This window comes from Catharus ustulatus, chromosome 2 (genome assembly GCF_009819885.2).
Source record: "Catharus ustulatus isolate bCatUst1 chromosome 2, bCatUst1.pri.v2, whole genome shotgun sequence".
In the NCBI taxonomy this organism is placed as follows: Eukaryota; Metazoa; Chordata; class Aves; order Passeriformes; family Turdidae; genus Catharus; species Catharus ustulatus.
The window spans coordinates 93,352,975-93,369,254 of record NC_046222.1 but is presented as its reverse complement, the minus strand read 5'-3'; the positions used below and the strand labels follow the sequence as shown (position 1 = coordinate 93,369,254).

General features: G+C 41.8%; 1 protein-coding gene across 1 annotated transcript in view; it reads left to right on the top strand.

Moving 5' to 3' along the window:
• The window catches only part of AFF3 (AF4/FMR2 family member 3), a 319,326-nt gene that overhangs the window by 272,071 nt on the left and 30,975 nt on the right, over positions 1–16,280 (top strand). Inside the window, exons 10-13 of the mRNA XM_033052493.1 lie at positions 1,093–1,258; positions 8,251–9,288; positions 10,521–10,645; positions 14,259–14,460. Coding sequence (XP_032908384.1) covers positions 1,093–1,258; positions 8,251–9,288; positions 10,521–10,645; positions 14,259–14,460 — 1,531 coding nt within the window. The remainder of the gene's footprint in view (positions 1–1,092; positions 1,259–8,250; positions 9,289–10,520; positions 10,646–14,258; positions 14,461–16,280) is intronic.

Below are 16,280 nucleotides of genomic sequence, written 5' to 3'. Positions count from 1 at the left end.
AACGGGAGGAGGATAATTTATCATAGTAACTATTAGTAATACGATGAAATAATAAGTAACAACTATAAATTTTAAAAGGGCAACTTCAGGTTGAATGTAGGGAGAAATTTCTGACAGCGGAATTTGGGTTAGTTTGCAGAGAAGTTTCCCAGGGGTAAAAGTAAAAGCTGCATTCAAGTAATTTAAAAACAAATTGGACAACTCACTAGAAAATGCACCCTGCTATAGGGAACAATATTGCATTGCCTAGGGAATAAACTGGATGACTTAATATGATATTTCACACTCAGGTCTTTATGACTGTGATATTTTTAATATGCATGGTCAACTATCTCAGGAAAATACACATTTCTGCTGCTGTCAGACCTGATAACACAAACACTTGCATGCAAACATAACTTTAAAGAAGGCAAGCAGCTCTGCTGACAGCACTGCACTGCTGACATGCAAAAACACAAGCCTGAGCTCTTCAGGTTTTTGCAGGCTTAGTCTTAGATCTTGAATTGTCAATATCAAGACGGTATATACAGGTAACCACATCATTTATGGGTAGGTGAAGAAATGTGCAAGATAGAAGACGGGGGTTGGAAAGCTCCAGTGAAGATGTATTATTCTTGTTATTTTTATAACAAGGATTGCTATTACTACTTATGACTGGTAGTGTGGGGTTCAACTCCATTTCTTAATTGTTCACCTTTTTGATCTCCTGCTTCCACCTCTGACAGCATAAAACTGCTTTCTATACTGCTTTTTAACTCATGATATTTTTAATATATCTTAAAATATCTGTGGAATGGGAAAAGAGACAAGGTGAAGTGACAACTTGACTCTCCCCCAGATGAAAAAGATGGCAAAGGCTATGGATTTAATGGATATGAGAGTAACCTGCTATTTTCCCCCCAGTTATAGCAATGTAATGTTGAAGTTGCTTCACTATTCATTAGGAGCAGAGACAAGCTCACAGGCATTCAGAGAGCACGCTCCCTAAAACAGCATGGCTCTTATATGCGGGGTTTTTATATTTATGTTCCTGTTCTCTTCTCTTCCCTCCCCTGTCCCCGCACCCCGATGGGCTGTGTGTGGGGCTGGCAGCCTGTTGGTGCCGCAGTCCAATGCCCGAGCCTCGGGACTCTCCAGCAAGGGGTCGAGCAGCAGCAGCTCCAGTGAATCCGAGACCAGCTCAGAGTCTGACTCAGAGAGCGAGAGCAGCTCCAGCGAGAGTGACGGCAGCAAGCCCTCGCATTACTCCAGCCCAGAGGTAAGGGCTTCTCTCTTTAGGATTTAGGGTGGCACTCCGTTACTACACCCACTCACACCTTCACACCTTTTCCTAGCCAAGCCAACACAAGAAGACTGTGAGTTGATGCATTAAAGAAAAAAAAAAAAAAAAATCCCGAGGATCCTCCTCCTGGCATGCTGCCAAATATAAGTGGCAGGGGATCTTGGAGCAGATTAAAGCATTTGAAACAAAATGAAGAAAGAAATAACCCTGTTATATTTTCCACAAATTGGACATGGGTGAAGCACCTTGCAAGGCTCACAGCTTGCTTGAAGTTCTGCAACTCTGCCTCCATAGCAATGGCTTGCTCAGTGTGTAAGTCCTGATGTGGGCTCCCAGCACTGCAAGGGAACTAAAGGCTTCTCTACACAGGGAAGCTATTATAAAATCAGTTTGAGGGTGGATTTTTGAAAGAAAACAGTTGTTCACTCACACACTTCCCTTGCCTCACTCTCTAAGTGAATTATTCTCCGCTACTGCTGCCTTTATGTGATTTCTTTCAATTCACTTCCAAAATGGACTAAACTGAATTACTCACGGTGCAAAACACTGAGCCCAAACTAGTCATCTGGAAAGCTAGCACCAAAAATTTCCACATGTAGACAAGCCCTAGCCAAACTACAATTAAGCTGCCAGTGCTGTGACACTTTCTGCTTTCACCTCTGCAGAAAGCTCAACAGACACAACAAAGCTGTTTTTTCTGCTCTGCTTTTCTACCAGGATTGACATTTTTACATGTTTTGGTCAATACACACGTTTAGGATTAAACTATGAGCTCCACAGCCACATCACACACATTAATGTATGTAAAAATATTCAAAAATCTAGAGGCAAGATTGTAAATACACATGAAATACAGTCTGTGTATTTTCCTACTCCACATAAACCATCCAGTCACTGGAATCCTCCCCCTAAAACTATGTCTCACCTATTCTCTCACCTTGAAAAAAAAATCTTGCTGAAAAAACAGCAAAACTTTCCTCATATTTTCCTTGGTTATTTGGAGCCATGTTTCCAATTGAGCAAAATGCAGTACCCACAGAAACATCCTTAATATATTTTTCTCAGGTTCTGTCACTTTTGTTCCTTGTTTAACATTTATCTTCTGTCTTTCCTTCACAGTATTTTCAGACCCATTTCCAGTTAATCTTCCTCTTACTTTGTCCACTTCCTACATCTCTCTCTCTTCTTTCCAGTCTCTCTTGTTGCTCTCGCTGCAGTACCCCATGTCTTATTTCCCATTCTGAGCTTTCTCATCTGACCTGTTAAGACCTTGTTCTCTGTCTGCATAATTCCCTGTTGGAATTAGTGCAAAGATCTCCTACTCAGTCTCTTCTCTCCCTGTGGGATTCCAAAAGGTGGAAGAAAAGGGGCAAAGAGAAGAAAGAAAGGGGAACAAAACATGAGATGAAAAGAGGAGAAGCACAGGAAAGGAGGAGGGCTTACTATCTAGGCAGATACCCATGCTGCTTGGACCCAAGAGCAGCAATTCCTCAGAGAATGCACAGAGCTAATTAACTGAGGCAGGTCATGGATTTCATAAAATCCAGCAGAGAACTAAGTCATGGAAACATGGAGGAAGTGCCTTCTCTTAAACATTTTACACATATCCTCTCGAGATCTGTAGAACTACTTTCGTACAGAGTCTGAGCTGTCAGTGATCATTGTCACGAAACAACTGCCCCACTCCAACAATCTGCTTGTCTCCTTGCATTATATTTGTGTGGTTTGCCTTCTAGGACATGCTGTATGAAACATGCCTGCACAAAATTGTAAGTGACTCAAAAATGTGATGGCTGCAAGTGATTTCCATAGGCAATTTTCATCCCTTGATGGGATATGGGAGACAGTACACACAGGGTATGGCTGTCCCAGGGAAGTAGAATACCTGTGTTTTCCCCAAAGGTAAATGCTTTCCCAGGCCTATCATATGACTGATGGCACCAGTTCAAACATGCTCAAGTGATGTCTCTGACTGGAAGTCCTTTTAGCTTTGCATAAATGCTTTAACTTACATTTATGCACCCAGTGAAGCCATCGTTCTTAAGTATATGCCAGCTTCTGACCCAGCAAATGGAAAGAGACAAGTCCTTGGAAGCTCCCTATAGGGAGGCCATGTACACCTAAGTTTAAGTAGTGGACTCAATTCTAGATTTAGTCTTAAAATTAATGTAATCTATTGAATAAGACAAAAATAGTAAATACATCTTGGTTTTTGATTTAGCACTAACTGGTGCGTTGACGTTCAATGAGCTTGAATAGTCCAGCACAACACTGTGCAGAAGCTCCAAATTTAAAGGTTGGTAGGAACTTAATGTAAAAATCTGCAAGCCATTATGATGCCTTCATTCTTTCCTTCCCCCCCATAATCTGAACTATTATATGCATATACTCAAAGATTTTTATTTCTGGGACAGTGTATCTTCTGAATTTGAGGTTATATAACAATTCAAGTGCTGTTTCATGTCTTCTGTAATTTTTGCTCATGTCATTTTGAGATTTTTAAGTTGTCCTCAGGTGCCTAAATGCAGTAGCCTAGAATGTAAAAGCAGCTCATTGTAAAGCATACATATAAAGTAGATTAGATGAATTGCACCCTAAAAGTGTCTGTTTCTTTCCATTGACTATTTAGAGCCAGTAGTGACTAGCTCAGCTGTCTTCACTTTATGTCTGCAGTAAACTAAGAATAATGGCTGAGCTAGAACAGGAGACAACATTCAGGCTGGTTTCAGTGGTGTGGACAAATTAAGGTGCCTCAGACATTAATGGGTATAGTTAAAGTTTTGTGGACTGCCAAACCTAAAATTATGAACAAGGAACTGAGACTTCTATCTCCTGTTTCTTTGCTGAAGTCACAAATTCTTCGAATGACCTTAATTAATGTCATAAGTGAGGAATCTGGAAAACAATGACATCTTATTCTTTTTCAGCTGGTTGAAAAAAATAGTGTGTCAAGTATATAGAAAAAGCTACATTTCTCAAGCTAAAACGTTGGTTTGTTTGTTCTTTGTTCCATTGAATTATCCTGTGGGCTTTTAGTAAAACTGTCTTTCGTTAGACATTAATTCCTAGTATGAGGGAGACAAAAGTGGGGAATGGGCAGGAAGGAAGCAGAAAAGCTATCACATGGAACAAAGCATCACTGGCCTCTCAACAGTACAGAAAGATGCCTCTTTCTGAGCCCTACCAGCCCCACATACCAGATGCAATGGCCTTTACAGCTTTTGCTGTTGTGACTAGTTCACAACCATTAATTTCTTCTTCCTTTTTAAGGAGTCACATATACAAAAGAAAATGGAATTTTACTAGACCAACTGTAGACACGATCATTACCTTTGAAAACAGGATTCATGGGTTTTGGCTGTCCTGCTATTGACAAAGACTGCAAACTACACTCTCCCTTCCCTCCAGAAACTCTTTGTGCCAAGAACCACCTCTTACAGTACGTGCATTAGCAGCAGTGTTAATAGTAGCAATGAAGTAATAATAATAATAATCATCTTCTTCTTCTTCATCATCATTGCCATCTGTGCCTTAAACATAGCAAGAAAGCACCACATTTGTATGGAGATTGCCCTGAGTGAAGTATTTGATAGCAGGGCAGCACAAGCAAGTTACCACAAGGGTAAATTAGTACATGGATTTACAATAGGCAGAGTAGCTTGCAGAGATGTGGGATAAGTCCATGCACATGTTATAGGCTCTCTTACCTCTCGGCAAAAGTGGTGTCATACTTCAAGTTTACCACATTTTAGCCCCACCTTGGGTCCCTCTTTGTAACAACGACAACAGAGTGACCCCATTACACTGGCATTGTTTCACAGCCCTGTACCCTAGAAAGGGTTTCTGGATAACATTCTGACAAGTTTCTTTTTGGATGCATGCCATTCATGCCTCTGGTTGCACTTGCAGCCTTGGAGAGATCGGAGATATATAGACATGCTTCGTGGGAGTCATTCCACCTAAATTTGCACACTTCTTCTCTAGATACCTACATCTGCTCACCACCTCAGCCTTCCCTTTACAGTCTGTGGAAAAGAAAAGACGTTTTTAGGGCCCAGCTCATCTGGACCCATATTTCATATGTCTATTTCAAGAGGAAATTTTTCACACTCTGGAAGAGTAGTCCACTGACTGGAGAAGGAACTTTTTGACTAGCTAAGATATAGGTGCCTATGTTGTACAGATGAATCAACCCACAATATTTAAGGAAATGTATCACATCCTCCTGTTTCTTCATGAAGCTTGGCACATTTGTATGTCTGTGGTACATTGATCCCTGTAAGTATCTTTGTTCTGTTAAGTTTCCTGGTTTGAGTTTTCATGCCAAACCTATAATTAATTGCAAGTCAGCTGATCACAGACTGTTATTCCTATTACTGGTACCCATCTGGACAGCATTGGCTTTACTCCAGTTGAAAACTGCCCAGTTCTCTAAAAGGCCCTAAGGGCAGCATATTTCCATGACACTAAAACCAACAGGCAGAGAGCATTTTGGTATCACAATACTGTGGATATATATTCGTATGTATCTTTATCCTTACGTGCTCCTGAAAAACTTCCAAATCAGGCAAATCAACTTTTCTTCCATAGAATGGTGTGTGGAGCAGAAATTAGGGATTTTCTTTTTCTCCCACAAATAATCACAATTAGGGATGTATAATGGATGGGCAAAAATTCTCAAGTGAATTTTCCCAGTCCATCTTTTAACCAATTCTGCTATCTATTCCTGGCTGTGATGATTTTTTCTCTTGCAAGGTACCTTCTTTTTTTAATCTGATCTCAAAGTACAGTAATTTTCAGTTAGAACAATCATTTGAATAAATTACTTCCAAAAATGAACTGGCATCACTCGTGTACACTGACAATATTCCAAAATGGTACCAGGGACCAAAATTAGTGAGAAAAGTTTTAAACTTCCAATTATTTAAATTTGGATTCTTTTAATTTACCTGATGGGCTGCAGACATTTTACTTCTGTCAGATGCTTCTTAAAGGATTTTTTTAGCAGATAGATCTTAGGGGTTTTTTTCAGAAGCCACAAAGATTTGAATTTTTATTTAACTAAACCTCAAAAGTGCACCTGAAACTCCGGACAAAACCAGTAAAGCTGGTAGGAGTACAGGTATTATGCCTAAATAGCAGACATACTACTGTAGGAAACTCCTGCACTGCCAGGTTATAATACTGTAGCATGCGATCACTTTTTTCTGCTGTTTTACTTTGATCCTTTGAAATCCATAAGCCACCATTTGCAAGAATTAAAAGACATTTATAGAGGCAGAATGGGATGTAACAGATGAATTTGAAGTATTTTTTAACTTTCAAGCAGCACTCACTCTGACCTGTACTTATGGGCAGAGGTGCATTTTTCCCCATGTGCTTCTGATGTATATCCTTTTTTGAAATACACCTGAACAATGGAAAGATTTCCATGTATAGTGAACCTTTTATTATATATCTAATAAATTCATTATGTGCGTGGTGAATGGCACCAAACAAATCTATCTGTACTTCCAACAGCAACAAAAAAAATGCTGCTCATTTTTAGATAAAGAGTTAAGGGCTGTAAAAACACAGCCTCATCCAAGAGAAATATTGACCATCCATTTTCAAGATTTACAGCTCAGGAAAGAAATTCCTCATGTAAGATATTAGGGAGCCTGCTTTAAAAAACATAAATGTAAGCCATTCCTGCAAACTTGTGAGCTAGCTCAGTAATGAGTAAATTAGACACTTTAGCTAGAAGGAATATTTTTATCATATGAATTCCAATATCTAATTTTTTTGCTTATTTTAGGAGCCTTTGCTCCATGTAGAGTGCATACAATCCTCAGTGGGTGATTCTGAAGGCGCCCTTGGCTGTACAGGAAACCTGTGTTGCCCTCAGGCATCTACTTTAAATAAGAAGATACTCTTTTAAGTTAGAGACTGTGGATATTCTCTCTTGAGCAAACTTTCTTCCAGAGCACTGATGGTTTTCATGTTTAACTCATGACACAGTTTTTGATTATTCATATGCAATTGCCTAGTGAACCAAATATTGGTTCCATCTGAGGAAATTTGGAAATTTTTTGCTTTGGCTTTTGTGGGGTTAGGTTATGGCTGGCCATCTACTCCATCATCTATTTCTTTTTGGGGGTTTTTGCCTTCCCTCTTTGTTTTATTGCATTCGAATTACTGATTGCAAGAAGCCCTAGAAAACAGTCACACATTGTTCTGAAATAACATTGTTTCAGCTGTGGGTACATTTGAAATCATTATTACCCCACTTCTTCCCTGTCCAAACACCATTATGTTTTAGATGTGCTCTTATGACTTGATAGTGTTGGGACAGACATTAAAAGAAAAACTAACAGCCACACAATACTCACAAAATGAACACTTGACAGTACCCCCACGCAACAAATGTTTGTGCATTATAATGTCCATACTAGGCAGATTGCATGAAGTGCCTGTTTAGCCCTCCAACTCCCCACTACACGCCACTTTGTACGCTCTTTAAATGCTTTCTGTATATACTGCAATGGCACAGGACACAAAATACACATCCCTACGTTTCCCGATAGCTATCCTTCCCTGGCATCAGCTGCACCCCTGCCTTGTTTTCGTCCCTTCCTGTCCCCATTGCATTTTTTTCTATTTGGAAACTTGGAAGCATTTCCCAGTAGAGCCAATGGCCGTACTGCTGTTGCGAATCACCCTTGGAAATGATGCATCACAGAAGCCCTTCTCATCTCCAAATCCCATTCTGAAACCAAAATCTTCCCCACTTGCAAGGCATGAGCCCGGTCCTGCCACTCAGAGCCGGTGCCAAGGGGTTGCCAGAGGCTGGGGCGGCTCTTGGAGCGAAGGGAAATCTCTGTGGTGCACGGAGGGATGGATGCGGCGTTTCGGTGTCCCTGCGGGACCCCGGCGTGGGGGCAGCAGGGCCTCGGCACTAAGCTCGTTGCCGTCTGTTTCCCTTTCAGCCTGAGCCGCCCTCGTCCAACAAGTGGCAGCTGGACAAGTGGCTGAACAAAGTCACCCCTCACAAAGCACCCATCCTAACCCACCACGATGGCCCGGCGCTGGAAGCCCATCCCTACTACGGCCGCGCGAAGGTAGAGCGGCAGGAAGGACAGAAGACCCCGACTGAGGGCCCGGCCGAGCACCGCAGCGAGGAGAACCGCACCGCCGCCGCCGCCGCCGCCGCCGGGGACGGGCCGCGGCCCAGGACCGCCAACAAAGCGCCAGGCAGCAAGGGCAGCCGGCAGAAGTCACCGCTCGCTGCCGACGGCGGGCCGCCGAGGCGGGCAGCAGGGAAGAAGGCACCGCGGCGAGCCGAGAGGAACTCCGCCGGAGACGGGCCCCCCTGCCCCAGCGCGGAGGAGCTACCGCGGAGCCACGGCTTTCCTGAAAGCGCCGCTGCGGAGGCGCCCAGGGCCCGGCCCGGCGGCGGCGGCTGCAGAGCGGGGCACCGCCGGGAGCCCCGCTCAGCCGCAGCTGGTGAGAAGCGTCGGGCCCGAGGGCCGAGCAAAACGGCGCCCAAATCCAAGGAGTTCATCGAGACCGAGTCTTCATCCTCATCATCCTCCTCCGACTCAGGCTCTGAGTCGGAGCGGGAGGAGCGCCCGCTGCCCAAGGCGCCAGCGGCAGCCGGGCCTGAGCCGCGGGGTGCCAAGGACGCGGGGACCGGCACCGCCAGCAAACCCCACGGCGGCTGCAGTGCCTTTGGCTCTATTAATGCCAGGACTAGTAGTGAAATAGCAAAGGAGCTGGAGGAACAGTTTTACACCCTGGTTCCTTTCGGTAGGAATGAGCTCCTGTCTCCTCTGAAAGACAGTGATGAGGTAAAGTCGCTGTGGGTCAACATTGACTTGGCTCTTTTGTCCAGGATTCCAGAGCGTTTGCCCGAAGAACCGCTGGCCATGAGCGCCGGAGCAAACCAGGCGGCCAGCTTCCCGCAGGGTAGTAGTGCTGAGCCCCCCGCAGAGAAGGGTTTACCGAAATCTAGAAGGAAACGCAAGGTGAGCAGCTGGGGAACCGATCAGAGGGGTAGGGGAGCCTCCAGCAAGTGGGAGGCTAACACCGCTTGCACCCACGTCCAGTGCTCGATGGCAGCATCTTCTCCAGACCGGCCTTTCAGAGCTGGGATTTGACCCTGCTCTCCACGTAGGGACTGGCCAACCCCCACGGGAAATGCCATCCCTGGAGGTGATGGAATTGCTGGCGAGGGATCACAGCTCCTTGGAGACAGCGTTGACTGCTGCCGTGTGCCTTTGCGTGCCTTCGTGAAGGCATTGCCTTTATAGTAGCATAATTTTCTCTCCTGAGGCTTCTCTCAAAACCAGAGCATTTGGAAATGATGCTCAGGTCAGCAAAGGGACAACGGTCTGCTGTCTTGTCATAGTCTACGCAGTATCACCGTGTGTGGTTAAAGAGGCAGCCTCTTTTTTCCCTTCCGATTGTCAGCAAGGAACAAGCCCTTCAGTCCCAGGGAGCCCTGGCTTTGTGATGGATGCATTTGCAGAGACCTGGGACCTGACAGGTTCTGGATCCTGGCTCCCTCACACCCTGGTGGCCCCATTTTCCCTTGGGGCTATACGTGTGGGAGTTGGACCACAGCCTCTTGGCTGCCCCCTCTTCAGCAGCACTGTCACAGTGCTTGGGTGGGCACAGCCCTCTGCTGACATCCACCCTTCTGCCCTACTTCTCCCACTCACTTTCTGGTGCCAAGGGGAAAGCCCCCTCCACTCCATGGCCAAAGCTGTACACCAAGCAGGCTTTCTGGTCTGTTTGTACCAATTCCCAAGTCATTCTGAACTGGGACCACCATCTGCTCAATTTCTGGACAGTTTTGCTGTGCAACCAGTCATCTGTTGCCCTCTAAGCTACTGTATGTGTGCAGATGGATCTGTATATTTTTGAGGACCATTTATCTAAAGCAGTCTTCAGTATCATTTTATCTTTTTGCATTTTTTCATTCTTCTGAAAGGGGGCAACCCTGGTTCAAGTGGGGAAGTGGTAGAAACCAAGTTTTATATAGTACCCCTTTCTTTACATGCTGTCTCTTTAGATTTTATTTTTTAAGACATGGACCAATTATCTCTGATCCATGTTAGCTATATACTCAAACAAAGTAACAAAGCAAACATTTGTAACAAAATAACAGAAAATACCAGTCCCTGACTGGTATCTGAAATATTTTCAGATCTGTAGTAAATCCAAACCAAAAAAAGTTACTTTTCTCTTCACTCAGTGTGAGAATGAGGAAGAGTGTAGAGACATCAAGAAGACTCACTTAGAGCGAGAGAGTTCTTCACGATTAGCTGCCTCTGCCCAAAGCATCACAACAGCAAATCACTGCAATATGAATGAAAATAGGTAAGCTTTTCCTTTCTTAGTTACCACTGAATCATACAACTAGTTACAGTTTATTGACAAGTGTTATTTTTTCCTTCAGGAGGATTTATTTTTTAATGATCGCATTTTATGTTGAAAAATTAACCGCTGCAGTCTCTGTTCTTCTGGTTTAATGATGAAATTAGTAGCTTGTGACACATTAATGTACTTGCATTTTTGTCCTGTTGCACAATGAAGTTGTGAGCTCAAGTGTGAGGCTCATGGAACAAGTAATTATAGCTATAGAGCAGTGTGATTGTCCAAGACATATTCCCTAACACTGTTGTAGGCAACAATTCACAACCACCTTATAGTCCTTTCTTCGATTTTTTTTTTTTTTCTTTACTTACAAGTTTCAAGCTTTAAGTTTGACTGTGTAAATAGAATTATGTACCAGCTCTATGGAAAAGATTGAAAACAAAATTAATAACAATGCCTGCAATACTCAGCTCCAGAATATTTTTGAGAATCAGTGTTTTTGAGATTACAAGCATTCCATTCTGTGTAATTAGTAAGTATTCTTACTAAGGATAGTAAGTATTCTTACAAGGATCTCAAGACTTTTTAAAAGTGAGATTTGCAAAGGATATAGGGCATGAAACAAAAGATGAATATTTAGCATTCACTGGCATGGTTTATGCACACAGAGCCCTATCAATGTCAGAGCAATCACACTTGAGTTTCTCTGGGGACTTCCAGCAGTCAAACTTAGACATGCACATTTTCAGAGTTCAGCTGCATGCTGCTTGGTACATGCCGGTTATCAGTATTTATTTTTTTATTATTATTATTTTTCTGATAGTATCAAGGTACTTCTTGAAGTGAAACTGCAACAAAATAAGAAAATATTTGTATTTATTGTAGTAGGCTTTTCTATTGTACACCTCTTTGATGAGATTGAGCAGTCCTTGTCATTAATACTGGAAACAAACATGAAGAAAACTGATATATATAGTGTTTTTTCAAAAATATGCATTCAATTTCTTTGTCCTGACATGTCATACACGTTTCTTAAAGTGAAAACAATGCCCAGAACAGTTCCTTTCTTGTGGATAGTTGCATGCAGACATGCTGTTCCTGTTTCCTCAGTGTCATATGTTTTATGTTGCATTATTTTTCAGAGAGTAAAGTGGCTGTCATAGCTTACTGTGTCATGGGGTTAATTCTATGCTTCCTGGAAACAAGACAATAATTTATGTTTTTCTTGACATTATATTCAGTACTTCCAGTAATAACTGTGTATTAGAGATACAAAGAATTTCTGAAATGTGCAGTTTCCTCATAGTTCCTACAGTTGCCTCCTGGTTTGCTCTGCTTCCAAGGTGTTTCTGTAGTTTGTGCCACAGTGTAGCACATGATATCAAATGCTGATATTCCCACAGCTGAGGAAGGGCTCCCGAGGCTGTAGCTAAACCAGCAGTGCAGATATCAGGGCATCCTGGACCTCTTGCAACCAGCATCTACTCATGCTGGCACAACCTCTCTTGAGTTTTGCCACCATAGATGCCTCTGAGGTTCTCCTGTAAACATATTCAAGAAACCTTGTTTGAAACCAAAACTTCCTTTTTCCTCTTTCCTTTTTCTTTCTTTCTTCTTTTCCTTTTCCTTTTCCTTTTCCTTTTCCTTTTCCTTTTCCTTTTCCTTTTCCTTTTGCTTTTCCTTCTTTTTCTTCTTCTTTTGCTTTTCCTTTCTCTTTTACTCATCCTTTTTCTATTTTATCTTTCTTTTTCTCTGTTTTTTTCCTTCTTTTATTTTGAGGGGGTTTTTTTTGGTTTTTTTTTTTTTTTGACAGAGTAGTATTATTCATCTCCCAGTAAAGCCACCCAGACAGTTTTGGCAGCAAGCTGAGGGCTGGTAGCAATGAGAGGAGTAAAACCACCTCCAGCCATTTTCTATTGTGGAATTACAGTCTGAAATGCAGACTAAGATTCTGTTTGACAAGAAAGGCTGCAGGCTCAGAGATACCCCAAATCTCTTGCACCTATATCAGCTCCACAGTCTGCCTATTCCCAGCAGATCACAGCTCTGGCAGACCTCTTCTGCAAATTGTCTGCATGGCCTCTCAGTATAAGATGTGCTGCTGCACTTCGGCTGCTCACACTATGTTTAAGTGGGCCCTACTCACTGTCCAAAGGCCATGTAGGAGGTATGCAGCACAAGTAGAAATTTCAGCTACTCCTCACAAGTTCAGGGCTAAGCTTCTGAGGGTTGGGTATACTTCCAAAGAACCATGGCTTCCCTTGGATACCTTCCCTTGGACACTTTGACAGTGATGTATAAACATGGGTAGCCAAGGCACAAGTTTATGAAAAGAGGAGAAGAAATGACAGCATCAGCCTGCACATTCAACATAGTGCTAAAGTTCTTATTTTTCTTAGGGGGAGAAGAAGGCCATAGATGTCTATCTTTCACACTCTGAGTATTGCTTTGGTAAACACCATTGGTCATTAAAGCAAAACAGTTGACATGGTGTTTTAAAGGTACTATGCCATGTAAAACAGTAAAGGTTCAGAATTACAATTCATGGCTTCTTTTACAGCTGCTTTTTAAAGACTTGCCAGATAAATGGACAAATGTATGATAAGAGCACATTTAATTAGCTCTGTTCCCTGAAATTATGTGCAGAAATGAAGTACAGTTTTTACTGTATTCTTTTTTGTGATTCCATTAAGTGTATATTGTCTGATACAGTAACTATAAAGATGTGAGAATTGTCCATAAAAAGTAATAGGCTGAATAAAGGGGAATGTGACAGGGAAAGGTATATTGTTAAAATTGTCTTTCTGACCTTAATCGCAGTTTTAGTCTTAATGGCAACTATCTTCTTTAAAAAACTTTCATTTTTTGTGTGTTACTTTAAGATTTTCAGCTGGTTATTTTCTTCAAATAAGTGCATGTGAAGTTTATTTCTGGGCATATTTATATGGTTTTTCTGACTTCTCATTTAAAACTTCTCCCAAATAAATGAAAGCTGAAAATACTGTCTGTGTTACAGCTTTCTGCTTTAGAAGATAGAGCAGCTCACATTTCTCTGTGTCTACTGTTTGCATATGTTTCCTTTTTGTCTGCATTATCAGCCTATCTTTCTTTGTCTTCAAAATCTGTATTAGATTAGTATAAACACCGCTACCAAAGGCTGGGCACTGAGCACAAAGAAAAGCCAGTCATCTTTAAACACATTTCCTGTTTTAGTTCACATATGGTTTTATTGCCATGGCTTATAAATTGTCACCTGTAATGGTGAAATAGGGCTCCATAACCTGAACTTACACTTCAGAGCCTAATCTTCATCTCCAGCTATCCCTTAAGAAATGGTGAGCAAGTAGCCATTTATCTCTGTATTTTTTTTTTCCAGTGCTCTGATACAGACTTTATATTAACTCCAGAATGACAATTTGCCTTGAAGGGAAAGAGAAGAAACATGATACAAATTTGTAAATGAACTCTTGTCCCAATCCTGTAAGCTCATTTCCAGATACCAATAGACTTTATCCTACCAGCAGGTTTTAAATTCTTAGTTTTGGTTATATATAAAACATTTACCTTTCTCAAAGCCAGCTTTGTGACACTCCATTACTGTAATTTCCATTTCCAGCTTGGCAATACCAATAAATAAAAATGAGAAAATGCTTCGGTCACCCGTCTCTCCCCTCTCTGATGCATCAAAACACAAATATTCCAACGATGATTTAACTTCCTCCAGCAGACCTAATGGCAGCAGTCTATTACCTTCAATCTCCTCCAGCAAAAAGCATAAGGGTGAAATCCAGTCACAACCACATCCTGGAGACTTCAATGTAAGTGTACGCTGTTGTTCACTATATGAAACTTAGCAGTGTATTTTCCACTTTGTATTGCAGTCTGTGATAGTTTCGCAGAACGTTATGCAAAAAAAAAAAAAAAAGCTGTAATAATGAATGTTATTTTCTAAGTTCAGCTTTTCTGCTTTGGAGTTTAGCAAGGCACAGAAGAAAAGAAAGAGGGCAGACTGTAAAACAAGCAAATAGCAAAGGCTACATAAGCAAAAGGTAAAAGCTAATGGTGCAAAACGAATGGCTGTAGGCCTCCAGAGCATTGCCTGGGCATGATGCAAGCCCCCTACATTCATGGTGCATAAGGTTCCTACTGTGTAAGGGCTCACTCAGCCACTGCCTAACCATGGGTGTGCCTGCAGATAGTTTCTTCTACCTGTCTTAGAACAAATTTCTTCAGATTCCACTTATACCAGTGGCATCTTAGCACCAGCCTCACAACTCAGTTCCATCAGAGTTGTATTTATACCCTTATCAGAGAGTCTTGCTCACTCACTGGGCACATACCAAGTGTGCACAGAGAACTCTTCCAGATAAGGCTGTACTACAACACTGCATTGTGGCCTCCGCCTTCAGAGCACAGAGAGAGAGGAGTAGAAGCTGCTCCCATTTCTGCATGAGTTCTGTGATCAGAATGCTGAAGAACCTGTTAGCTCTTTTGATTGTAGGAATTTCCATCTCTCTCTCATCTCATCTTTCAAAATCATACCCTACCCTCCAGCCTACAGGATACTGACAGCAGATGATCAAGGGCAGACTACTGTCACCTCCTCCCCATGACACTGTTCTGCTGTGTGTGAAATACCTAGAGGAATCTAGACACCATCATCTTGATGCCCGCTCCTGTAGCATCTAGAGAAGCTGTTAAGGCACTCTGCTGCCCGTGCTCCTCTCCTTGCTACAAAAGCTACTCATGTTTTTTATTCTGTATCTATTTGCTGTGTTTGTTGTTTGCTATACAAGAGGCTTCAAAAGCCTAAGTATTCGTGCCTAAGCAACTAGGAAAACAAGCTACCTGAATTGGAGCAGTGGCCTCTTCCAGCAATTTTTGCGGTGGGGATAAGTGTCCCCCTCTGTGTCTGTTAAGCATATATGTTTATACTTTTTTTCTATTTTCTTTTTGATAACAGAGGAGAATGTAGAAAATATAATGTTAATTCTGGACATGTTTTCAAAAACAGGTTATCATAAATTGTGTTTTCTAAGAATATATCACAGATGCTTTTGGTAAATTGAAGAAAAAATAGTTACATAAAATATTCCAGTTAAAAGGCCTTTAACATTATAGTTAGTCATTTATTTTTCATTAATTAAATGTAAAGTTTTAAACATTTTAACTTCCAAAATATAAATTTTAAAGTTTATAACCCATTCAGAATTATAATTATGATTCTTCACTGGGTATCTTGAAAATAATTTAAATTCCTTCACAGGCAAATGTGCTAGAAATCAAAAGTAAAAGGTGATTGCTTTATGATCCACACCCTTAGCAAATGCATTTCATTGAGATTTTCTGCATAGCCTAGCAATGCACCATTTGGTCAACATTTAACAACCTTTGCAATAAAATTCTTATGTATCTGGTTGTTCATCTGAAAACTTTAGCCTGATGAACTGAGCTGGATATGCCATGTAGAAGATGAGAGCTCATGAACTAAAAATGTTTAACTTAGCTTTGTATCATCCCATCTTCCCATCTGACACCCAACTGGCAGGCCCAAGTGGTCCTTCATATATCTGTGAGAAACTGCAAGCAAAGTTTGCCCACATTTGAGCTTTTTTCCCCATGTCCCTGGTTCCTTTCT